At 42.2% G+C, this 26267-nt stretch overlaps 2 protein-coding genes across 2 annotated transcripts in view; one reads left to right on the top strand and one right to left on the bottom strand.

Annotated features, from left to right (window-relative positions):
* EIF5B (eukaryotic translation initiation factor 5B) overlaps positions 1–10181 on the bottom strand; it is a 38176-nt gene extending 27995 nt beyond the window's left edge. The window contains exon 1 of the mRNA XM_067294590.1: positions 9992–10181. Within this exon, the coding sequence (XP_067150691.1) occupies positions 9992–10026 (35 nt within the window). The 5' untranslated portion in view covers positions 10027–10181. The remainder of the gene's footprint in view (positions 1–9991) is intronic.
* A 2667-nt stretch (positions 10182–12848) lies between these two features.
* Positions 12849–23450, top strand: TXNDC9 (thioredoxin domain containing 9). The gene is made up of 5 exons (XM_067294596.1): positions 12849–12952; positions 14929–15145; positions 17286–17404; positions 19315–19569; positions 21892–23450. Exons 2-5 carry the CDS (start codon positions 14957–14959, stop codon positions 22007–22009), a joined length of 681 nt encoding a protein of 226 aa, XP_067150697.1. The 5' UTR covers positions 12849–12952; positions 14929–14956; the 3' UTR covers positions 22010–23450.
* Positions 23451–26267: the final 2817 nt, after the last annotated feature.

Here is a 26267-nt window from a genome sequence, read left to right as displayed (position 1 = left end):
CTGCTCAGTCAGATGTTAAAAAGATGGCCAGTAGCTCTGCTATTTATAAGATCCCAAACAGTTGCGAGCTATTGAGTCAGAAAAGTGGAAAATCCCCTTGACTGATAGGCATACAGTCTGAAAAAACCCTCCCACTGGTTGCCTTCCTAATACAGGAAGGAAGCATTTAAAACTAACTCCAGTTTAAAAAAAGAGAGTCCATTATTATAACATCTGATAAAAAAATTAAAATAGCACATATTTTTGTGAGGTGTTAAAAAAAAAAAAAAAAAACCACACCCACCCACACAAAACACACACACCACACGCGCACACACCACCGAAGAGGCAAGCATGGTTTTGGAGCAAGCTCCTTTTCTGATGCAATGGCCTGCAACAGCTAGAACCTAGAAATTCCATGTGGAAGCTATTATGAGATCAGAGTTCACCTTAAGACAAACATAAATTTAAGGATGTTCAAGCTTATCTCAATCTCAGTTCTCATACACTATGGCTTACTTTAGTCTTTTAAGGGGATTCTTTGCCATTTTGCCTGCAAATCTTGATTTATAAAGTTGGACAGTTTCTAACACTTGTTTGCAACTAGGAGGTTGAATCTTTGCAGGGGTTAGAAAGTTTGAAGTTTTACTTTTCTTTTGCAGTCTAGGATATTACAGCAGTTAATTAGCGTGCATCTCACCAGAACAGAAGTCATCACACTGCAATTCAAGATTTAAAATTGTAATTCTGAAATAAGCTAAAAACTGTAATAGCTTCCTATCCTAGAAGTGTTTCAGAACAGTTCTAAGTTCACTTTAATTATCTATCATCTCTTTGTTCCAAGAGAGCTTAAAAGAATGATGCCAAGTACTGGCGCAATATATTCAACACCAGGGATTTTTGTCACGAGGCTTCCGTACCAATGACAAATACTGGATGCTGGATGCAATATAATCTCCCTTTAACAAGCAGAAATCTAGGTACAGAAACTCAGAAGACTTGCTCAGTATTGGAAAACTTGCTCAGTCTAGAAAACCAGACCAAGTGCAGGGAAGAGAGGACTACAGCTATTAAAAAAATATGTATTTTCCTTTGCTCAGTGAACTTCTGCAGCTCAAATGCTTAACTGCCCTTCCTTGTCAAACAAGCTCCTCTAGCTTTCCATGCAGGCTCTAGCGAACGATAGGCTTGTGAGCCAACTGACACCAACAGCGTTTCACAGATACCATCTGATAGTAGAATAAGCATGCTAGTGAGACCACCAAACATGCATGTTTTCTCCATGCTCTTTTCTAAGATCATACACAACTATGACTTTGAGTATACCTATAGTAGTACATACAATACATAGCCCCAAACACAGAGTGAAGTTTCATTATATAGGCACTGTGTTAAGAGATGTCATCTTGACAAAGCAGTAGTAAGAAAGAGAAAACTTAATCCTTAATCCATGCATGAAGTGAAAGAGTGGAGCAATGGGATTAATTAGCAGTATACAAAAGGAGCCGAGTTGCTCTCATTTATATCAATCCAACTCCATTACAATTAGTTAAATGAACCTACAGAAAAGAAACAGAAGAATTTAGCTTAAGGTGAGAACAAGCTTGTAAGTGCTGGAAATCCAACATCCAGCTTTGTAAATGAAGACAACAGGATAACGCTCTCCCGCTGGAACTGAAGCTAAAGGGTACATGCAGACTCAAAGATTACAAACATTTTCTGATCCATTATACTGACTGATACAAATATGATTAGTAAAACTTGCCTTAGTTTATTATCTCAGTTAGCTTTAAAATAAAGCCAAATTATGCTAAAAGTATTCTAAGTTTTAATTAGGATTGTTTTAAAGCTGTCTCTGTAAAGATGAAGATCAAACCTCAGAAAAGGCTATACAATTAAAAAACAGAGTATGCATGTGCATGGGGTGGAAGAAGAGACAGGAAGAGTAAGTCAACAGAACAAGAAAGTTCACTGCCTACATTCCTGCATAATAAGATTCATTTTTTGCTGAGACAACTTTGGAGATATTTCATCATTTACATGACACCAGCTCTTCTATCTGATTTCAAAAGAACATCACTGTCATTAAGTCATTTTCTTTTGCTTAAAAAAATAAAAATAAAAAAATAAAAATTGAACATCAAAAAGACTGAAAGAAGCTGAATCATCTATTTCCATGCATTTGGGTTTGTCTTAATTTTAGTTAGTCTAAAACTAATACCACTAGACAGAAGTCTTGATCATTATTTCTGTAGAGTACATTACCCATCCTCTGTGTTTGCAGGTCATGAGACCAGTAATAAGGAAAATATCCATTTCTAAATACGAACTCATTGCAAAATTAGAGCATTACTAAGGCTGAATGTAACATCTGTAGCTGTTTAATCTTAGGTTATTAAGACAAATTGGTATAATATCTTGCAAAAAGAAGTTCTGCTAGAATAGCTGGTTTACAAATGCTACAGAACAAAAACACTTTGAAAGTTATTTGTTAAGTGTTCAAAACTATGCACCACCAGCTTGTTCTTTACATGGGTTATGAAATACAAAATGCAAGCATTTGCTGGCTCAGCAACGCTATTCAAGACAAAAGAAGAAAGTTGCAGCCTTTTTCTCATTCTTACTTATCAGAGAATAAATGCTAACACCACAAATGTTTTGTTTTGGAGTAGAAGAGGGGTGGGTATTGGGGGGGGGGCGGGACTTGTTTTTCCCTGCGGAAAACATTTAGATTACATACACCTGGGATAGCTTGAAAACTGGGAAAAAAGGTGAACTCCAGTTCCACTGCACTCCTTTCTTGGCCTGCAAAGTGAAGGAGTATCCACAACAGCACCAGCTATGCAATCCACCACTGCAGTTGACAGGGCTAAGAAAATCACTGCCCCAGAAGAGGCCACCCTCCCCTGGCCTTCTCCTCAAACAACAGGGCAAAGTAGGGGAGAAACAACTTCCTCCCCCTTTCCCAGCCATGCTTTCCCCTCTCATCAGCTCAGGCAATCCAGCAACCACAAGCGCAAGTCGGATAAGCAAGCTATCTTACAGAAAACACATTTTTGTTTGCCAATTTTATATCAGATCACTCATCCGAGTTGTACTGTGGACACATAAGCATTAGATCCAACACAATGGAAGTGGTTGGGATGGAAGCCCCTATGCAGCTGTGGAGAGCAAGAGCAAGACTACAACGTCTGAAACAGCTCACAGCTAGACTGAATTAAGTGCAACATGAAAGTACATCTTAATAGATTTTCCCTAGTAAGATGAAGGAAGCTCATGAAGCTAACTAATTACATGACACAGCAAGGAAGTAGGACTAAAAGTGTAATTGTTTTTTACTCATGCTCTTAAGATAATGATTCCATCTTACAATATTAAGGAGTCATGCCTTCCTTTTCAGATTTAGCTGGGGGAGAAGAGTAACTATTAGTTAAGCAAAACCTTCTAAAAAAAGCATAGAAAACATAACTTATACCTGAAGAGATTCTAGGAAAAACAGAAAGTTAAGTCTCCTTCACACATCCTAGATTAAAAAAAAGCGCCACCACACACACACACTCTAAAAGTCCCATTTAAACAAAGCTATAGCAGAGCTTCAAGATAAAAAAGCTTCTGTTGTAGCTAGTAAGAGACAACACAGCACTCTGGAAGAAAACAGTTCTTCAAGGCTCTGTTTAAATATTTAGGTCCTAAGAGAACAACATGACTGAAAACATGCAATATGAAACACTAAGTAACGAACAAACATTCAGGCTTCCCTGAATTAATTCTTTTGTTTGTTTAGAAAAAGTGCGAAGATGACAGAATTGAAATTGCTTCCAAGTCTACTGTTTTACAATTTCCATATCCTATGCATTTCTTATTGTATATAGTCAAAACACATCAGAAAAATACCATTTAGATCACTTCGTTAAACAGACTTTAGGTTCTCTACGATCCTGAAAAGCAATGGACTCCCACCTACATTAGCTATAAACACAGGTTTGAGTTTAATTAACATTAGCATATTCAAAAGAAACATACTTCAATGTTCAGATAGCAGATACATGCTTAAAATCACACTCAGACAATTGTGGAAAAATATTTGAGATATGGGAAGACCAAATCATCAGTGCTGCAAACTTTAAAAAAAAAAAAAAAAAAAAGCATTTTCTGTGATGTATCAACTGCTTTCAGAACAGAACAGCCATCAGTCTCCACTGTATTCTTTGTATGGAAATCAAACAGTGATTGAACTAACTATGCACACACAATTTCTGTGTGAGCAAAGTGTTTCCTCTCCCAGTCTAAGGGGCTTCTTTCTAAAGAACATTACACAAGCATTAGGAGTTACTAGACTGGAGGTTTTGTCCAGAACCATAACACTGACTCCCAAGCAGCTTTTATTTTAAGGAACAATGAAGTGCACAGAACAAGTGTAAAGCAAGCAACATGAGCCCAGAGTCAGAAAACATGACAGTACTAATGTAATTACAATAGACAAAGGAATATAGAGCTGTCAGCTTGTCTGGCTTGACATGACAAGTGTCAGCAACAACAGTAAAGTTTAACTTATCGTAAACCACCCCTTTATTCTGAGCAAGATTTTCCAGAGATGTTCAGAAAACTGAAAGAACAGTTTCTGCAGGCTTGAGGTACTACTTCCAGTTTTCATGAACAGTAATTATACGTCAAGTTTAGATGGCTTCATGATGGTAACAGATGAAGACAATTAAGATTTAGACAAGAAAAGCTGCTTCTAACAATCTACTAAGTGTATTGTAGTACTTCGCTTTATATTACCACAATTGCAGATATTTCCATAGTACCAAGTATAATGCTTTGCTTTAAAAAAAAATCCAGAAGTATAAAAATAGTTTTCTTATGAAGCGTTTGCATTACAAAAAATTGCTACTTTTTGTAACAAAAATACACATTTGCATAGAAGAGGCCAATACTTTCCCAATAGAGAAATTATTTTGCATTATTATATTTCTTTTTTTGGTACAAAATCCTGGCACCTTCCAGATGAGACTTGCAAAGCAGGGACTTCAAGGATTTATCAGCTGTTCTCCTTGTTGGAGCTGCAGAAAGCTTTGCTTGTGGAAATAGTTTTGAGAAGCAGATAGCAACAGTTATTGTAAATTCTCTGGAGTACAGAACGTTTCAAAACTACAGGTGTTTGTAGGCTTTCTAGAAAATACAAGTCTTCACAGCACTTTCCAAGGCAACATTAAGATTTTATTTAGCACACTAACAAGAAAGGCAGAAATAGAATGTTTAGTAGACAGTACCAGCAGTTAATTTGCAGAAGAGGAAGCAATATATAGCATCAGCAACAGCACTGTGAGTCTTATTTTAGCAGCAGTGTTCACTCTTGGCTGCAGAATCGCAGTTGGCATCTGTAACTTCTAAAGCAATATGCATGAATGATCAGAGTGGTATGCTTAGGCAACAGCTCACAATATTAAAGGGCACAGGAATGCACCTGAAGATTAAGTATTGGAAACTAAAGAGAGCTACTGAGGAGACGAAGAAGACTTAAAGCTGGGAGAAGGGTGCGGAGGGGAAGAGAATCCATAAAAAGCTAATAACACCAACGGGAAAGATTCAGATTCTAGGCAGGAAGTAATTTGTAACATACAGTATATCATCTTATAAATGTACAGCAACAGCCTCAGGCTTGAATTCAAAGCACAGTCCTATAGTTTACAACAGCCCTCCTTCCCACATATTAAAAAAACGCTATACCAAACTCGCACAAGAACAGCACGGGAGAACCTTGGTGTACCTTCTGCTGTTACAGCTCTAGCCAAGAGCCAAAGCATAGCGCACCACTCCCAGCGGGAACTAGATTACGCATCAGAACACCCACTCTTCCCCTAGGAAAGTCTGGAAATTCAGATGTCTTGTATTTTATTGAAAAGGTTTGCTATGAAGTTTCATTTGAAAATGAACAATACATACAACCATAAAAATTCTAAAAAGTCATCAGTTAAGGCTACTTCCCTATGGCCTAAGCACCTCTTATCACCCAAGAGGCCCTTCACCTTTAAAAGGGCCTCTTTAACATACCACACAGTTTCCTCCTACAGTGACCATCATTGTGACCATCCTGGATAAATGTGTTCTTTATGAACCCATGCACAACAAAAGTGGCAGGAGTCAACAATAAAGTTCCACAGGGGCATAATAGCAGGGGTGCTGGTATAGTAGAAACAGGTTTACAGGTATACTGGTTCAGTGAGTGATATGTATTGAAACAGACAACAGTCCCACATTCCCATTCTTCCCCTGCTCACTATAGCTGTCGTCTCCCTCAGGATCTTGTCTCTATGTATTTACATCCTGCTCCCATGCCAAAATTCTTCCTCAGCTTCATTTACCAGCACATTTCTTAGACATATATCAATATTCATCAATATGACCTCTATTTCATTCAGCAGAAATACAGTGGGGAAAAAAATAGAAAAGAGAAGTCGAAGCTAAGGGGTGGACCAAGGGGGAGAAGCAGAGTAAAGATGACTTGTACCTTCTGCAACTTGTCTCAATACACCAGGAGAAAAGCAGAAAGATCTCCTTCCTTTCACATCAGTTCTCAAATCCATATTCACAACACAGACAACATACCACCTGCATCTTCCCACATGCTTCCTCCACACTGCAAGTTATGCCCTTGAGCTTTGCATGCTTTGGGAAGAAGCAGCAAAAAAGAATATAAGGGATTGTGGCTAAAACAGAACTGCTGGGGAAAAGGGAGGAAAAAGAAGGAAATTAGTAACTCAGCACAGTAAAAAAAAAATTTGAAAATGTGGGAGACAAAGCATGGCTGGAAGCATTTAATTCCACAAAGCCATTCCTTTCTCACTCTGCTGGGAACAGAAGGGAGACCAATGCAGGAGGTGGAAGGCCAACTTAAAGCTACAGGTTCAACTGTGTGATACATCCTCTCCTTAGAGGAAACCTGACATTCACAGGCAGGGGGAGGTGAAGGTAGAGGACAGAAAACAGGCAGACAAAAAATAAAAACAAAAGAGTGAACTAGTAGACCAGCCTGACACCATCAGATGATGGGGGGTACCTTTGCAGACAGTGAGATATTCCAAAATATCACTGGCTTCTAGGTCCATCCTCACTCCCATCCCCTTACACTCTTCCCTGTAAAACATACTCAGTCTAACTTTTCTGTCCCTCTCAAACACACACCTGTGAATTCTTCTTTCACATTATCCCTCCCATTAACACGTCACCATGTAGCCCTGTAATATGGTATTGCCATTACTAGTATCAGGGCATAAGCTTTGTACTGAGTTTGCAAGGCCTCAACACTGAAGCTTGTCAGGCTTGCTCCACCTGAACTCTCCTCGGCCTGCCTGCAACTTTGTTTTACTTGATTTAGCTGTGACAGCAATTTCTGACTAGTGGGGTTTTGGGGGTTTTTTTTGTTTGTTTGTTTCTTTTTACAATTGTTTTATTGTTGTTTATCCTTGTATGGTACAACCATAGTTTCATACAGATAGCAGTAACAAGCAGTTATTCTAAGATATTTACAACTCTAACACAACGATGCAGTGTAGAGAAAGACAGGCCTGATATGATAGCAGAGACCTTGAGAAGTGCAGACGCAGGATGCAGCAGAGGAGTACAGGCATGACATGATAAGAGCTGGGTCACAGGCTGGCACTGGAGACCCTACGGCTATAAACAACTTGGCAATGGTCAGCTGAAGAAATGCAGACCTGGAGCTGAACAAAACTGGTTTTAGGCATAACAAATGGAACAAAAAAATAGTATCTAACATATAAAAGGCACCGTGTATAGTAAATATGGATGTAACGCAGAGCTGCAGACCAATGAAGAAAAAGCAAAGGTGTAAAAGCATGTAAGCAAACATATAAAAGTGATCCCAAGTGGATCCCAGAGGGAGGAAGAAGCCATCAACATGAACAATCACATGCTCCCTGGTGAAGGACTCCAGATGCTGACAACTTGCCATAACATACCATCACCACCAGAATGAAACCACCAATCTTCAGACCCAGAGAGCAGCGGAAGGGTGAACGTAACAGCAGGAAAAGGAGTAGAAACTAAAAAGCGTGTATATGACAATTTAACTGCATTACCACTCTTTCTTGCTCCACAGAAACTAGATTTGGACTAATTACTAGGTTCTTAAGATTTCAAATATCCTAACAATTTTTTGGCTTTACTTATAGGGTTTGCTACCCCTTTGCCCACGAACGAGAAAGCATAACTGCCAACAGAAGCTCCTGCCCAGTAATCTAAAGGCATGCAGAAATACAAGCAGAAATATTTGATGAGAACAAGAAATCTGGCAGGCACTAACATCCCAAAAGTTTCCCCTGCACATCAGCCACTATCGTAGAAGTGCCCCAAACAGCAGTGCTTCAGTGCCTGAAGGCTTCTGCATGATACTGGCATCTTCTCTACCAGATGCAAAGAGCACTAGGCCTCCCTTCCTTTACAGTGCAAAAATCCAATCCCTTCCTCTTCTTTCTCAAATCACACCCAACTCATCTCCTCACCCAGAGTCGTTCCCAAGGTGTGCCCGTGCAATACAGCTAGTGAGACAAGCTGATAACAGTATATACTACAAAGTAGCATATGGGAGAGCAAAAGGTGGGAGAAAAAAAGAAAAAATAGTCAGATAAGATAGATCTTCACTAGCAAAACAGTCCTTATCCAGAAAAACAGAACAGAAAAAAGTAAAACAGTTTACATCCTAACCTGGAAAAGGGTAACAGCCTTAGATTACTAACATTTTTCTTAATGTCTTAAAGTGATACACATCTGGACAGTCAAAAAAGCTTAGACAGAAGAAATAAGAATATTTAGATTTTTAACACTAACAACAGGCAGTCATATTTCAACCAGAAAAGGGGAAGGGAGGGAAGAGGATCACAAAAACACAACTTTGTGAGAGAAGCTTCTTCGGGTACTTTCAAATAAATAAATAAATAAATAAATAACTTAGCGAGTCAAGAAGGGCATACAGAATGAGCAGCTAGGGTAAGAGGAGAAAAGGAAAAAAAAAAAAGCATACAGACTGTTTCTTGACTGTACATATTTTAAGAGACAGTTTCTCATTTAACTCCCCACCAATATTCACAACTACAGACACTCTGCACACTGATTATATATTATCTATAGTTTTATAATGACAAGTAACAACGCGTACTCTCCTACTAATTTGTACATATGCGACATGATTCAGTCAACAGTGAGCCATATGGTAAATATGACTGTCTTTATAAAAATCTTTAAAAAAAAAAAAAGAAAAAAATGAAAAAAAGTTCATTGACAGGACCATCTCCAAGATAACATGTTCACAGCTGTAGAAGAGATCCTCTTAGTAATATTTTGCAATCACAAAAAAAATCGACCACCCGCATTTATTACACATACAGAAAGCACAAAGATGTAGCATAATCTATAGTATTCGATCTCATTAATAAAAAAAAAAAAAAAGAGTTTGGGCGCTAAAATTGAATCAAGGAGCTGTTTTTAGCTAGAAGCCGAGACCTGCGCTCGCCAACAGCGCTCGCCACCGCGTGCTCCAGCACAAGATCCCCGGAAAGCCACCCGCACCCGGCAGAGCACCCTTCCGAGGGGCGCGCAGCAGCCGGCCCCGGCGCCGCCACGACGCACGGGCCGCCCCGCCGCCAACGGCCCCGTCTCCCTCCGCCGCCCCGGCGACGCCACCGGCGGGTCCGCGGCCCCAAGGGCCGTCGGCCCCCTCCCCCCGCGCAGCGGCCCGGCACGGCACGGCCCGCCCGCACGGCCCGGGCCGCTCCCCGTCGCCAGGGCCCGGACGAGAGGCACCGCCGGGCCCGGCAGCGCCAACCGCCGCCGCCGCCGCCCCGCCCGGCGAGCGCCGCCTGCCCGCCGCCGCCTCAAGCGAGGCCGCGAGCCGCGGCGGGGCCTGACTCAGCGCCGCAGCACCGGCCCCGCGCCGCTGTCACCGGCCCGGCGAGGGGAAGGCGGGGGAGGAAGAAGGGGGGCGCCGCCGCACCTGTCCTCGCTCTTGTTCTTCTGCTTCTTGCCCATGGCGGCGGCGGCGGCGGCGGCGGCGGCCCCCGCGCTCGTCACCAGCCTCAGCGCTCGCCGGCCGCCCGCACCCGCGCGCAGCGCCGGGCATATGCCGAGCCGCCCGCTCAGCTCAGCTCAGCTCAGCTCAGCCCGCCCCGCCGCGCGCGGCGCAGGCGCAGGCGCACTCACTGCCCCCGCCCCGCGCGCCGTCCCGGCCTGCCGTGCGCCGGCACGCGACGAGCGGCCGCCCCCCCGCGCGCGGCAGCGCCCCTGCCGGCCGGAGGGGGGAGCCCGCTGCGGCGCCGCGCGGGAGCGGGGAGCCGGGGGCCGGGACCGGCTCCCCCCGCCGCCTCCCCCGGCCCCGGCGGCGCGTACAGGGTGTTCTCCGGGGCTGGCGGGAAGACAGGCCCGGGCGGTCGTCGCCCCACGCGCTGCGGGCTCCCGACTGCCTGCGCCTGCCTTGGAGCCTCGCCGCCGCTGGCTTCTCGAAACCGGTTTCGTTTTCAACCATTCTGGTCCTCCGACAGTCCTGGAGAATGAACGACCGAGTAAGGCCCCAGCTTTGTGGTCTCCCCGAAGCCCGCCTGTCCCCCCAGAGGGCTGCACTGAGGCCCACAGTTCCCTGCAGGATTGGGCCGGTCTGGCCCTGAAAACCGACTGAACAGCCCAGATAAAAGGAACATGGTTGAAAGGCTCTTATCTGGAGGTAAACAGCACAGCTAGGTCAAACTGGAAAGCAGGGAGATTAAGTGGAAAGCTTTTAGGGTGCGCTGGGACAGCACACGGGGGCCACTTACTGGATGATAATTAGTGTGAGGCACGTGCATGGATGCTACCTGGTATACTTTATTACCCTTTCTCTGTAAATGCAAGCTGTTCTTTCCCAGCCTCCTGCAGAGCGCTGCCAGTCTCTGATCCCTGGCACTTCCCTGCACCAGAGCTGAACTGTAAACAACTAAAGTCCACCATCTGATACTGTGATGACTGGCCTCCAGCCAAAATGAGGGTCAGAGTAGGCAGAATTAGGTTTAACAGCTCAGCATAAAGGCAACTGACTGTCAAGCTCGGCTTCAGAGAAACCAAGTCAACAGCAGTTCCAGCGACAGAGGTTCCAGCATAGGGAGAGTTTGGCGGCCAGACAACACCGTTAGAACGGTATTTCCTTGCCCCCATTCTCATTGTGCAAAGCTCTTCCTCCTTCCTGCCAAAACACTTTATAGCACTAAAACTAAAATGGTGCTGCAATCTCTTACAAGAGAGTCTGGAATATCACTTGTGCATTAGAAGAGGATCAGTGAATTCAAACAAATATTAAATGCAAGTTAGATGGCGAACACTGTGTATATTGTGATACAGTGGCTCCCAGTTGCAACCCCATCTCTTCCTGGCCTAACTCCTCAATAGCAAAGGAAGATGGAGAAAAAAAAAAAACACTGGTCTGTTGCAGGGATCACAGATGGGGAGCTATTTAATATACCTCAAGAGCTGCGCATTTTTGTTATTGTCATTATCCAGTTACGGTAGATTTTTCTTTTCCTTTTTTTGGCCCAAATAAGCCTCACTCTCTTCTTCTATCTTTCAGTCTCAGGACCACCACCTTTAACTTGCTTTACTCCCTAAAATCCGTGCTTCCCACTTCCTTCTCCCTTTATACAGCTACAGCTCCCTCATCATCCTCTCAACCCTTCCCACAGTGGACCACAGATAAGTCCAGAAGTTTATCTTTATGCCTTATCTTTCATCATCAGCACGCTCCAGTTCTGAGGAATCAGAGATCCAGGAAACAAGAAGGTCGCAAAACACTTTTTTTTCTTTTTTTTTTTTTTACATATTTTAATATCCCATTATTTAGATATGGTAGGTCGTCTGGTATACTTGCAAGAAAAACAAAGGCATGACATGCCCTGGCTATTCAAACGCGGTCGTCTTCTACCCGAGACTGCTTTAGCACCCTGGCCGAGCCGTCACGTAACGCGGCGCCCTGCCCTTACCGGTAATCACAGCGCCGCTCGAGGGGCCCGACCCGGCCCCGCAGCTCCGGGCGGCTACGCCCCGCCGTCCTCCGCGGCCCGGCCCCCCCCCCCCCACGCCTAGCCCCGAGAGGAAACCCCGAAGAAACACGGCCTCCGCACCGCGCCTTATCGCGGCTCCCGTCCCCTAACAGACGCCGCCGTTACACCGCCCCTCCCCCCCCCCGGCCCCGCCGCAGCGGGAAGCAACGAACCGCCCCGGCGCGAGCCCGCCCCGCCCCGCGGGGGTGACGCGATGGGGAGGGGGACGGGACGGGACGGCCCGCCGCTGCAGACACGCCCCCTTGCGGCAAAGCCCCGCCAGAGCAGCGTGCCGCCCAGAGGCCAGCAATTCAGAGAGGCCCTGCTTCCGCCTGCCAAGGGAGCCGCGCTGTACCCCGAGACGCGTCCTCTCGGTGGGGGCGGGGGGGAAAGGCGGAGAAAGTCGCTGTGCACGCTGGGATGCCCCCTCGTCGCGCGCGGCATGCCGGGACGGGCGCTGTTGCCAGGGGGACGGAGTGTGGGAAATGCATGCCGGGAGATGTACTCTGCCGAGGGAGGGCAGTTGCAGTGCGTACCGGGAGAGGTAGTCCCCACGAGGAGGAGCTTCGGTTTGGCGGGGGGGCTGCCCCTGGCCGAGTTCTGCCGCAGGGCGTCCCTCCCGAAGGGCGGATACACACACACACCCTCCTCCCTACAGCGCGGCGAAAGGCCGCCCGAGGGCGCTGCGCATGCGTGCGGGGCGCAGGCAGCGCTCGAGGCACGTCGTCGCGCAGCCAATGAGAGCATCGGGGAGCTCTGCGTGCGAGTGCACGCAGCAGTCGGCCCTCTGTTCTCGCGCCCCGTCCGGGTTCTCGCGAGACTCCGGCAGGGCGGAACCCGTGCGCGAGCCCCGCACGCAGCCAGGCGGCACCTGCGGGCGCGGACGGACGGGGGTGAGTGGCGGCGGCGGCGCTTCTGGGCATCGACCCCTTGCGTCGGGCCGCGGGGAGGGGCGGCGGGTCCGGCACCGTGGCCAGAGGGGAGGAGGGGGGGAGGGAGGAGGGGAGGGGAAGGCTCCGCTGTGGCCAGCGGGCGAACCTGTGAGGAGCTGGGCGGCCGCGCCCGGGTGGGTGGGCGACTGTTGTGTGTAACGGCCCATGGAGGCGCAGGGCGTCTGCGCAGTGCCCACGCGCGCGCACACACACACACACACCGCGGTCCCGTTCTCTCTGCTGCACTCCGCTGGCCGGGCACCCGGCGTCCTGTCCCGGCCGCGCCGACTGCCCCGGCGCAGCCCACACGCAAAGGGCTCGGGGGCAGGCAGGCGAGTGCGCCCATTTTTGGTGGAGTGAGGGCCACTGCTCGCGGGCAGCCGCGCTTCAGGCTGCCTCGGTGCTCACGGAAGTGCGGGGCGCTGGCGAGTCAGTGGTGTTGTGGGTGAGGGGCCCTGGCTGCGTGCGAAACGCCTGTTATCACCCAGGCTTATGCAGTTTGGAAAGCCAAGACCTGTCCCTGGAGATCTCAGACTGTAGTGGAGATTACAGCGCAGGATGGAGTTGATTTTCTTTTTCCTTCCTACTTGCATGGAGGACAAGACACCTTTTACCCCAACTTAGCAAAGTTCCCTCCCTCTTTTGAAGATCTAGTGGCCTCTGATCTGTGTCAGTAAGTTTTTTACATCCCCAGATGGGATAAAACAGATGGAGAGAAAAAGGGTAGTGGAGAGAGAATATAGTTAGTACCTTCTGGGAGAAGGACTGAAGACAAGGTGCTGCAGATCAGAACCAGCCTGACTGGCACATCTAGAGTGTGGCAGTAGGCTAGTATTGCTGATGTTGCATTAAACCTGGAGTACTGCCATGTTGTTGGTATTTTGCCCATCGCTACTTAAAATGCATTCTTGGTTCTATATGCAAGGTGTTTACAAAGCCAATGGCACTGCTAGTTTGGCTATTTTAAAACATAGCCAGGAGTACTCTGGAACCCAGAGTTGTCGCATCAAATCCATGGCCTGCAGGTTAAGGATCTGATTAGGGTGGTTGTGCACCATTTCTGTGTTTCTGTTTTAAAACTATCACTTGTTACAGTGATAACTGTTTGTAGTGGAAGATGGAAGTTTATTGGGGAAAGTGATCAGTTATGTTCCCACAGCTCTTCTTGCTGTCCAGTCTTGGTATTTTGTGCCTTTTGAAGTGTTTTATGAGAAGGAAAAAAACTTCACAGAAAATGATTTTAGCTGTGTTTCTTCACACAGCAATTAGGTAGTGGTTGTTGGGTTTTTTTGAATCCTTTCCTTGACTGCTATGGATAGTGCCTGCAATAGCAGTTTTCTTGTACTATTTGAAGCAGCGTGTTGGCCTAAAGCAGTTGCTGTTGAGCTCCTTGTCGCTCTACTATGGCTAAGGAGAGAGAGTGTTAATTCAGATTTAAATATATTAATACACATCAGATACTTAAAATAATTCCAGTTTAAACCACTACTGGAAATATATACACTGAGCCTTGTTTAGATTTATTCTGATGCATCTTATGCCTCATCCAAGCAAGTTGGAGCTTTCTAATCACATCATCTGGTTTCAGAATATTAATTCTGAATTAACACATGGATTTGGCTCAGGTTGAGTGTCCCTTTGGAACTGATTAATTTTACTTCTTTATACTGACAAGTAGTTTGAGGTTCCTGCACACTTTCAACAGCTGGCTGTGGGACTGAGAGAACAGGACACGACTGGAATCTTTGTTGCCGTCTGTGTTCATTGTGCAAGTATTCTCCCAAGGGGTTTGCAATACAAAAAATGACTGTCTACTGTTATCTTTAAATAGGATGGCATTTTGTTTCTCCGCAGTGTGAACTGCAAGTAAGAGAGAGCAGGCTTTTAATCAAAAGTGTCTGTTTAAATATTAATTCCATGTATCACTGTTTTCACAGCGCTGAAGAGCTCACTGTATAATTAAAGATGGCTGCTGATACTTCTGTTGAAATACTCCAAAAAGTTCTGGAGAATGAAATACTTCAGACTACCAAGGTAGTGGAAGAACATCTAGATGCTGAAATGCAGAAACTGGACCAAATGGATGAAGATGAATTGGAACGCCTTAAACAAAGGAGGCTTGAAGCATTAAAAAAGGCCCAGCAGCAGAAACAAGTAATTCTTGCAGTAATACAGACTCTTGATATATACATTACAGCAGACTCTGAAAATCCTCAGGGAGTTGTCTACACGGACTGAATTTTTTTTTCTTCCCCTCCCCTTCTCATATTTACTCAGTTTATATTCCAGGAAAGTGAATGTCTGTCTATCTGTTTTATGTTTTTGAAAAAGAAGACAGGAACCTTTGTGATTATTTGACAATAAGGACAGGATAAAGAGTCTAGTACAAAGATTTGAGTATGTCATTATTCACTAAACATTGTTGTCTGAAAGCATAAGCCAGGCAGACAACCTAGTCATGAGCCTTTAGGCTCTTTAAGCTTCTAAACTCTGGAAGATTTTAGTTTTGGCATTACATGCTCTTCTCTGAGCTATTTTGTAGAAGAATGATATAGGGTCTTTCCTTGTTCTTAGGGTGAAATGGTACGTCCCACTTCTAACCCAATGAAATTTGGGCTGCATATGAATATTCATTTCTTCTTGCAGGAAAGAAATCCTACTGTGGTCTCTGCCTAATGTCTCTTGCTAAATTGTACTCTTCATGCTCCCCCAAAAAATCTCCTTGAGCATAGTTCCCCCTAAAAATGCAAGATTTTGTTAACATATGATGTGAGACCTAAATTTATGTAGGGAAGCCATAGGTTTGTTAACTTACTCTATGCAAACCTAAACAAAGAAATGGATACTGAGGGTAGGGCAGGTGACGAAATGCTAGTGGATTGAAGGGAGGTATTCTAGATGTGGTGGAACCCATGGAAGTTAACGCCATACGTTGAGGTGGGAATACAATAAAATATGTCATTGCATGGCTGGAATGCTGAAGGAGAGGCAGTGTTAATAGCTTTGATTCTCTAAACATGGCAGTAGAGAAAATAAAGTGGTACACTATATGCTTGTCTTCAAAATTTCAGTTTATATTTGATTCTATTGTATTTTCCTTTTTCAAAAATCCTAACAATTAGACTTTCTTGGATGTGAGCATGTGGTAGTTCTCATGCAAGAACTTATTCATGACGGCTGATCTTAAGTCACTGTTCTCATCCTTCTTCAAATGCAAATTGGAAGTACATTACTACTTGATAAAAGGAGTCAGCTACCAAACTATCCTGTAATAGGATTGTGCAGAGGAAATTAATGTGTATCCACTGCTGAAAGATAAGTCAGTTCTTGGTTTACATCATGATAACTTCTTCAGGTGATCATATGTCTAGACATCTTTAATGTGTACATATCTTTAATCTGTTCAGAAAATTCTTTGTTTGTTCTATCCAGTTACAGCTTACAGGATATTCTGGGTTTGCAAATATTTTTTTCTTTCCTTTTGCAAACTCCATTTTTTGAAAACTTAGATTAGATTTTCTAAATTGCATTTGCATACTTAATCAGGCAATTTTTGAAGTGCCCTGTGAATTTTAACTTGTGAAGTTCCATTTATCCACACATTTTGTGACTAATGGTATCCATGTGTTTTGTATTTCTGAATGATTTTCTGGAAACTTTAAGTGCATATTTAATAGATAAGCATCATATTTTGCAGGTGAGTTAGGCTTTTTTCTCCCTAAACTTTTCATACAGTGAAAAATGAGAGGAAATCTATTTCAATACATATTGTGACTGGACTGATTATAGACAGAGTTCTCTGAAGGTATGAAAACATTTTAGAGAGAGTAGTCCAAGCTGTATGTTTGTAATTTTCAAATGTTCTGAATTTTCTGCCTTCAGTGTTCTTGAACTAGACTAGTCTTACTGACAGGTTGCACTGCAGAAATTTATGCATCACTGTACAAGAATTGCATCTCCAAATAAGCAAGGTAGCCATGCTGGTCTACCACCTACCTTTTGTTGAGAAAGAGGCAACCCAAAAGTGTTGTCTAATGTAGTGGCATTTGTGTATTTTGAAAACGGAAGTAATGGGAGAGAAGTAATTTGTTTCTCCTTCTAAATATTACTGTATGAATGGGCTTCCACTGACACCCCCTCTCTTAAAAAATGTTTTATCTGTTAATTGAGTGGAAGATATATATGAACATATTTTTTAATCTTTACCATGTTTTTTTATAGCAGTAGAACTTGCATGACAGATGCAGCACTAACAAACTCCTTACTAATTTTTTGCTTTTATGTTTTCCATAAGGAGTGGCTTTCAAAAGGACATGGAGAATACAGAGAAATCCCAAGTGAGAGAGACTTTTTCCAAGAAGTCAAAGAAAGTAAAAATGTGGTTTGCCATTTCTACAGAGATACAACTTTCAGGTATAGTAAATAAGCTATGCTCAAGAAACGCTTTGTTTCTAGATAACTATAAAAACAGACATGTTCTTTCAAATCCAGCAAGTAATTTTTTTGTTAAGAAGAGTTCTCAAATCCCTTCATTTTTCAAATATCACTCCCTTTCCATGGGACTTGTTCTTCTCTTCTTCCGTCCAGTTAATCTATGACTTGACAATGATTAACCTCTTACAAAGTTTATTAGCTTATAAATTTTTAAGTTTTTTCAAAAGATTAGAATGGTTAAGAGATCACTGTGCTTTGTTACTGATTTTAATTTGAGGGAGTGATTAGGGAAAGCAGTGACTTAGCAGAGCAGCAACTTTAAGAAGATCACTTCAGTTAATTCAGACTTAAAATATGCTGGACACTTTTGGCAAAGGAAGATCAAGATATAAACAAAAACCCTTCCAGGCCTCTTCAGAATGTAACCGTTTGACTTTGAAAGAATCTGTGGATACCAGTTGCAGCTGCTTTCCCTTTGTGCGTGTACTGTTGCGATTATAGCATTTGTCTAGGGTGTGAGAGACCTAGATCTGAGTATGCTCATCCTGACTCAGAATAGGAACCTAAAATAAGATCTCCCACTTTCTTGGAAGAATTTCAGAAGTTCTGGACGTGAGGCTATTCCTGGGTGGGTTTATCTAAATGTCTTCTGTTAGAAAGCAGTTGCAAAATAGAACTGTTTGTTGAAGGAGGAGCCAGTTGTCCTATTTTTTTTCCAAGGTGTTATGTTCTCTCTGACTTATGGGGTGTAAACTGAAACAGCCTTATTGTAAGAAATTGAAAGAGGTCAAATCCAGATTATGCAATGATGTATCTATGCCTTACATTTTCTCTGTTAAAATTTTGAATTTCAGAAATACCTGAACTGCTTCAGGTATTTGGCTTGCCTTTTCTCCATGGTGTTTGTGCAAATGGACTAGCTTAGACGCTTGGAACAGGCTTGTTTTTTTTGTTGTTGGGTTGTTTCTTACCAACATTGTCTGTAGAATCAGAAGGGAGAAAGAACTTCAGAGAAAGTGGCAGCCAGCTTCAAACTAGTGTGTCGGGTTTACCAACTAAAACATCAAGTTACTTTCATCCTTGCTACTCCAGCTTTTTGATCTTCTTAGCTCTCCTCTTGAGTTAAAGGACAGTCATGTAGCACAGTTCATGCAGCTAAATCAAACAACTCAAGACGATCCAAAAATTGGAGATTCCAGATAATGAGCCTGCAAACATATGCCATCTGACAAGCATTTTGAGCAGTAAATGTTACGGTCCCTCAGCTGAGAAACAATAATTGTGTGCTCATTGCTATTCCATTGCAATAGGAAAGTGAAATATTTTTGCTTATAGCACAACTGAAGCACTGTGCAAATCTGTTTTGTACAGTCAGTTACTGCATCTCAGTTGTGAAGGTAGTGACTTTAAAAAAAAAAAAAAAAGGAGGGGGGGCAGATATCTCTAAATTTTTCACAGTGCTTATCTGAAGACATAAAGTTGACTATGCAGAAATTTTTCCAGCTGCCAGGCAGTGAAACTGGAGAGAGAAGGCTGCAAAGAGAATAGAAGTCAAGGAGTTTGGGGGCTTTCTTGTGACTTTTCAATAAATGCAGGCCTCAAGAAATAGGCTTTCACATGTCTGTGGGCATAATTGGGAAGAAACGAGGGAAATGGATGGTGTAGTTGTGTGATAATGGTGTTCCAGGTTCTTATCCTATTAGTCATTAAATCTGGCTACCGTTGAAGCACAGTTTCTCTCGGAACTAAATTCTTAATTACAAAGGTAAGGTCTGAGGAACTAACATGATTGATGGAAATAGCTCTTCATTGTTCCTTTTTAACTTTTTCTAAAATGTGTTCTTCAACTTATTGACTCTAACATTTTATATACTTTGTTTTTTTCACAGGTGCCAAATAATGGACAGACATTTGACTGTATTGGCAAAAAAGCATGTTGAAACAAAATTCTTGAAATTAAATGCTGAAAAATCTCCATTCTTGTGTGAGAGACTGCGCATCAAAGTAATTCCCACTCTAGCACTAGTAAAAGATGGAAAAACACAAGACTATGTTGTTGGCTTTACTGATCTCGGTAACACAGATGACTTCACTACAGAGACCTTAGAATGGAGATTAGGCTGTGCAGACATAATTAATTACAGGTAATTTAACTGTTTTCAGATATAGTGCAAGGAAAACATGCTGGCAAATAGAGAATCTGTAACAGTTTGTAGCTTTGACTCATATGTTGAATGCCTGAAACACAGGTGAATTTAATCCAGTTATTCCATCTGTGTACTTTGGCAAGGGAAAGAAAAGAGTATCTCTTTGGCAAAATATTGAGATATTGTAATGAGCATTATGTCGTCCTTTTTGCAGAGTAATAAAAATAAATATAGGTCTTGCCATGAGGTATATAGAGTAACTACACTTCTTATTATGGCCAGTCCTAAGGTCCAAGTTATGTGTCTAATGTAAGCTAGAGATGCTTAGGTACCACAGTTGCAGTGCAGTGAAGTTTGAGCATTTTTAGTCCACTTCAGTGACAAATGAGGAAAAAAAAATAATAATCCGTATACATATAGGTAATATGGAATAAGATGCAGTTTAAATATTACTTTTTCAGTGAAAAGTATAGAAAAGTGCAAGTAAATTATTTGTATAGCAGTGCAATATAATCACAATAAATGCCTTCATTTAAGACTACAGGATACAAGGCATTAGAAAATAGCTGTCATCATGGTAGACGAACTTGACAGCAGAATCACTTACCAGACCTTTCTGCTTTGCTTTTTAATGTGCTTAAATATCATCTTTTTATTTTAATTTTGCTGTTTTGTTTTGACTGTCTCTGGCTTTTTTATCTTAAACTTCATTATCTGAATTTATTTCAATGCCTAATTTCCAAATTTTAACAAGAAGTTTCTTTGCCTTTTTAAGATACAATACCTTTGTTCCATTTAGTTTAGCAGCCATTGAATTTCGAGTGAAATGACTGAAGCAGAACTTTACAACTCAAAACAAATGGTAGTATCCACACCCAGTTCAGTAACAAGCAAATACACAGAGGAATTAAAGACAGCTTGGATATACTAGATAGCAACATTTAGTGGTTTTTATGCTAAGTGGTACTGAATTTACTAAATATTAGTAGACTGGCTCACTCCACTGTTTTGGGGAGTTTTACTTCTACTTGACTTGTAGAATGCTGAATTCTGCTGTTAGCCCCTAGTGGAATGGGGAGCTGTATGCCTTGTCAGGTCCTGAGTTTGGTACCCTGGCTTTGCAGAAATGACCCACAATGTCTGCACAGACCAGGAGATCCATTCTAGGCCACATCCGTGTATGTGGAAGTGTTGCATTTCCACGCTGCTCTGAATGTAATGTCCTATTCTCTGGACTCCCCGAAAAGGAGATATTCCAGCGCTGTTGTCTACATAGGCCAGCTTACTTTCTTCAACCTGTGTGGGATAGCAGATGGTGAAAGGACATACTGTATTAGGGGGAAAACAGTTCTTATAGTTTAAACAAAATCAGGATCAAAGTGGTTTATTGACTTATTAATGGCATGTAATTAACCAGCAATCCTGTACATTCAGGATCAATATCAGCGAAATAGCAGATAAACCACAACAATAGACACAAAATGTCAACACCTGCAAATTTCTAAGCACCTTTGTGTAACTGATTTCAAAAAGTTGTAATCTCTCTCTCTCTCACTCACTCACTCAGTCATACATACACACACACTTAAGATGCAAACCCCTCACAGGCTATGTTAGTTACAAATGCACAACCCCTTTTCTGGGCATGGGGGTTCCCCTCCTTCCTGCTGTTCTCAACAACCCGCAGACCCACACGCTGGTGAGAAAGCCCCACACTGAGGTGTGGGTCACTCTGTGCTGCACCCACACAGTCACTTCACTAGCTGGAGTTCAGTATGCACAAGGCATCCAACAGGGGAGGCTGTTGCCTCTGGTCTAGGCAGAGGTAGTATGAGGTGACTTCTGGCAATGCCAAACTCAGTTTTGACTCTGCTGTTTCTGCTCCAAGGTCTCTCCCCTCTGTTACAAATTGTTACACTGCTTTTATACTTCTTTTTGAGCTGATTCCTTCTTGTTTCAAAAGTCTCTTTGTAATTCCCTGGTTACTGTTTAGTCCAGTAGATGGTCCAGCAGATGGTTGTCTTTACCATGACTAATTTGGGGCAAACTTTCCCTTCAGAGAATTTCTGAGACTCCACTCACAAGTGCTGTTTACGCTCACATTCTTGTCTTAACTGCTGTTATCCAGACCATTTTGCCCAGTCTGGGCTATACCAGCAGCCCCACAATGCTACTTAAGAGCATTGTGTACTTAGGTTTTACAGAGGAAGAGGGGTTGTGTTCTCTTATAATGTTGTTCTGGAGAAACAGCTAATTGGAGATGCTACTATCTTTGTGCAAAAATGGCTTTAATCAACACCTCTTACTCTCTTTCTCTAGTGGAAACTTGATGGAGCCACCTTTTCAAAGCCAAAAGAAATTTGGAACCAGCTTTACAAAGTTGGATAAGAAGACCATCAGAGGGAAGAAATATGATTCAGATTCTGATGATGACTAGAAGAACAGCTAAATGTATTTGTAAACCATCTTTTGTTTATGCTTGGTACATTTCTAAGAATGTTTTTTATAAAGCATATTGTTTTTCATTACATCTGCACATAACACTCATTTTTCTATACAGTTTTATACAACTGAGTCATAGCAGAAGAAAACTCAAATATTTTTTCTTTTCTCTTTTGAAAGTCATTTGTAAATCAAAAATCTGAGTCCTTCCAACTAAATAACATGTGGTAAATGAAGTTTGTCTAAATGTGAGTTTATGAAGTGTTTTGGAATAACTGTTAGAAACAACTGTACCAAGTTAGACCAAAGGTCCATCCGCCCAGCATCCAGTCTCAGTGGCCAAAAGCAGATGTACAGGAAAGAGTAGAAACAGGGTAAGCGATTAATGATGCTATCCTGGAATATACTTTGAGCAGTTTGTGGCTTGGGAAGCTCTATTTGAAAGCATTTGCTGGATAAAAATTAAGGAAGAATTGCTTTTCAGTCCTCTTAGCATTCCTTTAGCTTCCGAATCATATGGCAGGGAGTCCACAGTTTAACTGTCTTGTGTGAAGAATTATTTCGTTTTGTTGTCCTTGAATCTGACATTTCCTTTTTTTTCTAATCCGCTATTTATTAGAGGAGACGGAAGACACAAGATTTCTCCCTATCAGTTCCTTTTTCAGTTGTCTCTTTAAATTTATTATTACTTATCGTACTCTCAGTAAAGGAGACCTAATAACAAGCACCACAAATAATTAGTACAGAAATTGTGTATTTTTAACTAATTATTGCTTATCTTATGGTGCCATACCATGACATTGAGTAACTTAACTGCATTGCAGTGTAAGTTGTAAAACAGTCCTACTTTCTGTGAATTTTGAAATAGGTGGTCAAGAGAAATGCCTTTTTACCATCTGTGTACCCTGCATGTTAAAGCTGATACAGCAGGTTGTAGCACATAGCGAGAAGAATATTGAAAACAACCTTGTTCAGAGGTTTGTTTAATTCTGTGGCTTTGAATGTGTGAATTTTATAGCAGATGCTTTGTACAAGAGAATAGACTAGAGAAAAGTGTTCAAGAAAAACCTTGTTCTGTTAAGTTTAGATGCAGTGCAGCATACTTTGTACTGTTCTTCAGTAATGGAGAGCATTTTCAAGGGAGATCTTCCTTAGGACCCAGCATAAAGCTCAGTTTCTGTCTTGGTAAGGAGTTGATGAGTTTCTTTTTAGTTTTCAAAAACACTGTTTGCTGTGCGCTGAAGGACCCTTTTGAGGTGGTACTTTCAATCCAGTTGGCCCAAGAAGCAGTAAAGTGGGTCTAGTCAGTCTTGCTGCCTCGTAGCAAAGAGCACTTGTGATTGGGCCAGCCCAGCAATATATTTCTATAAGTATGTTTAAAAAATTATATTTTATTTCAGTTCATGAACATTGAAATAAAATTATTTTAATTCTAATGTTGACTTTTGCATTCTTTCAAATGAGGAGGTCTAGGTGTTGTCGGTTTTTTTTATTAACCCCATTTTCTGTTAGAAAATTGCATGTGCTCTTTTTGATTTCTAGTAAATTACTTAGTTCTGTCTAACATTAAGACATCACTTTGGTCAGAAAACAAACAGCCTAAGACATAAGCAGCTGCTTTAAAAAAAAAAAAAAAGGCATACCTGTTAGACTACTAAGTGCTTTAAGTAGGCTTGCCTCAAGTTGATCTCATTTTCAGTGCACAAACTCTCTAGATGCACTTGTAAGTCCTCTTCTTTGTAGCCAGATGTGTTGAATTGAATTGAAGAAACTAATGGTCCAACAGTGTTTTTAAGAATGCCTTAGCAGGACTCATCTCTGAATCCTAGTTATGTTGAATAAGCTGTGGAAATAAAAAATCATGTCTAACATAGTTGCATACTGTGTAGAAACAGTCAGACAGTGGCTTCTCGGGATTCTGACACGGTGTGGTATTAGAGGGTATTCAGCTCCATGTATTAATATCTCCATTAAAAACTCAGTGCAAATGCTAGTTTGAGGCTGTGGTTTCATGTAACTTTAAGCTGCTAATTTTTTCTAGGTTAATCTTCAACTGGGCCTTTTCCTTCATCTGACTTGTAATACGGCCACACACACTCTGGGGCTGACACAAGGAGTTTGCAAGAATGTGTGATTTGGGTATAAGGGGAAGTGAGACTGTTTGTATTAATTAGCCTAAATTTATTTATGAAGTAGCAGCCTGCTTCAAGTCTTTAGAAAGCAGATGTGCAAGTACTTTTTTTTTTGTCTTGAGTGAAGATTAAAAGTAATTGAACGGTCTTCTTGGTAAATTCTCCATTCTTGATATATATCCTATTTTGAGATGAACAATCCAAATTTTAGCCTGAATACAACTGAGACTAAAGTTGCCTGTGAATTTTATTGCAGTTGAAATGTACAAGAAAACCATTAGGTTTCCTTAAGATCTGGAACATTCTTATAGTTTGAGTAGCGGGGAACAAATTCATCTTCCAGGATGAAGCTCATTAATTTGTGGATGGGGATTAAATAATGAAGTGTTTATGATAGTAGGACCTGCATCAGCCGGCTAGAAGCCCAGACAGTACAGTGAACACCGTCTCAAAGAGCTGTGCAGACTTGAAAAACACAAAGCCAAGCTTTGTTAGCGATGATCTAATGGCACTATAGGTGATAGATGAGATGATAATACACAGCATCTAGAAAGGACCCAGACTGCATGCAATTAATTGCTTACAGCTGAGAGATGATGTATGTAAAGACATAACCAAATAAGGCATGAGCCTAGACTAGTCACTAATGGTATGTGGTCTGGCATATATCAGCCATGGAAGGGTATTATACAATAAGGGCAGATAGGTGAGAAATGTGAGAGTACAGCTTTTGAAGTTATGGGGCTAATGCATGAACTGCACATATGGCATTAGTAATGATTCGTGCTTAAGACTGCACTTGATGTTTGCATGAAGTAATCACTAAATGTGTAGAAGAAAATAACTAATCAAAGGTCTATGCTCTTCAGCTCTTAAGCGCTAGTTTATATGCACTGGTTGATCCCTGCTTGACCCCACATTATGCTTGTGATGCCCTGATCGAGGAATCTACCTAATAACTTAGTGCTGAGTTAAGCTTTGGGAATGACTCTGGTCCCTGAAAGAGATGGGATGAGAAACAAACTCTGGAGGAAGCAACAACTGAGCAGCTGCTATCAGACGGCATTAGTAGGTTGGAGCACCTGAGCTGGTACTGGAAGCCATTGAAGGAGGCAGACTAGAAGGAAGAATTGATGCCTTTCCGTCCTGTGCTCCAACTAATTCACATTGTGCTGTCTCACTTCTAGAAATTCTAAAATTAGTACTTTTCTGCATAAGCATAGAACCAGTGACTGAAATACTACATACACCGTATGAAGTGAGTTTTGGAAGTGCAAAAGGAATCTTTTTCTTTTTTTCCTGAACATAGCTTGAATGAAGTTCCTTTTCAGAGTTTACTTTGCAATTAGAAATTAAGTGTGGAGGAGGAGGGAAAGAGTGATTAAATTTTTAATGGAGAATTGAAAATGTCAGTAAATAGGGTATTCTAATACAGAAATTTCTGTAGAAAATTAGGCTTTGAACAGTGCAGTTTCTAAAACAAGTTGTATGTCTTCTGAGTAAGAGTAAAGTCAGTGTCTTCAACCCATTGTGAGGGATGCTGTTGTTTTGTCATTTAATGTGTAATACTACCACAAAAATATCCGCACCAAAAAAATGAAGTTGATGTGGAAATAATCTGGTTTTTGGGCTCACTGTGTACTCAGTATCTGTGTATTCCACTTTTACACAAACGCAGTTCTGTCAAGTTTGTCTCACTGTTTAACTGTATGTACAGCTAGAGAGTCAGTGTAACACTTCAAAGTTTAAGGAAAGCCTCTCTAGGAATTGGAGTACTTCAGTCTGACTTGAAAATTTAAAATATTTGAATGCTCCTGGTTATCCACCCCCTGGAGAGCACCATTGTGTATTGAACTCTGCAGAAGGGAACATATGCCCATACCTTATTCATCAATTTAAGCTAACACATCAAACTGGCTAAAGTAGTACTTAAGAGACCAAACCATCACCAAGAAAACATCTTGTTAAAATTGAGTGGATTACTTTTAAGTGCATGAACACTGAGGGATACCTGATGCTTGTTGATGAACCAGGGGCAGCTAATAAAACTTACTTTTAGGTATCCCATGAGATGCGTATTCTAAGGCTACATTTTCTGGATCAGCTATTGGAGCTGTGCCC

Source organism: Apteryx mantelli, chromosome 1, assembly GCF_036417845.1.
Source record: "Apteryx mantelli isolate bAptMan1 chromosome 1, bAptMan1.hap1, whole genome shotgun sequence".
In the NCBI taxonomy this organism is placed as follows: Eukaryota; Metazoa; Chordata; class Aves; order Apterygiformes; family Apterygidae; genus Apteryx; species Apteryx mantelli.
Note: the sequence above shows the minus strand (reverse complement) of the source record. Positions and strands in the feature narration are given on the sequence as shown.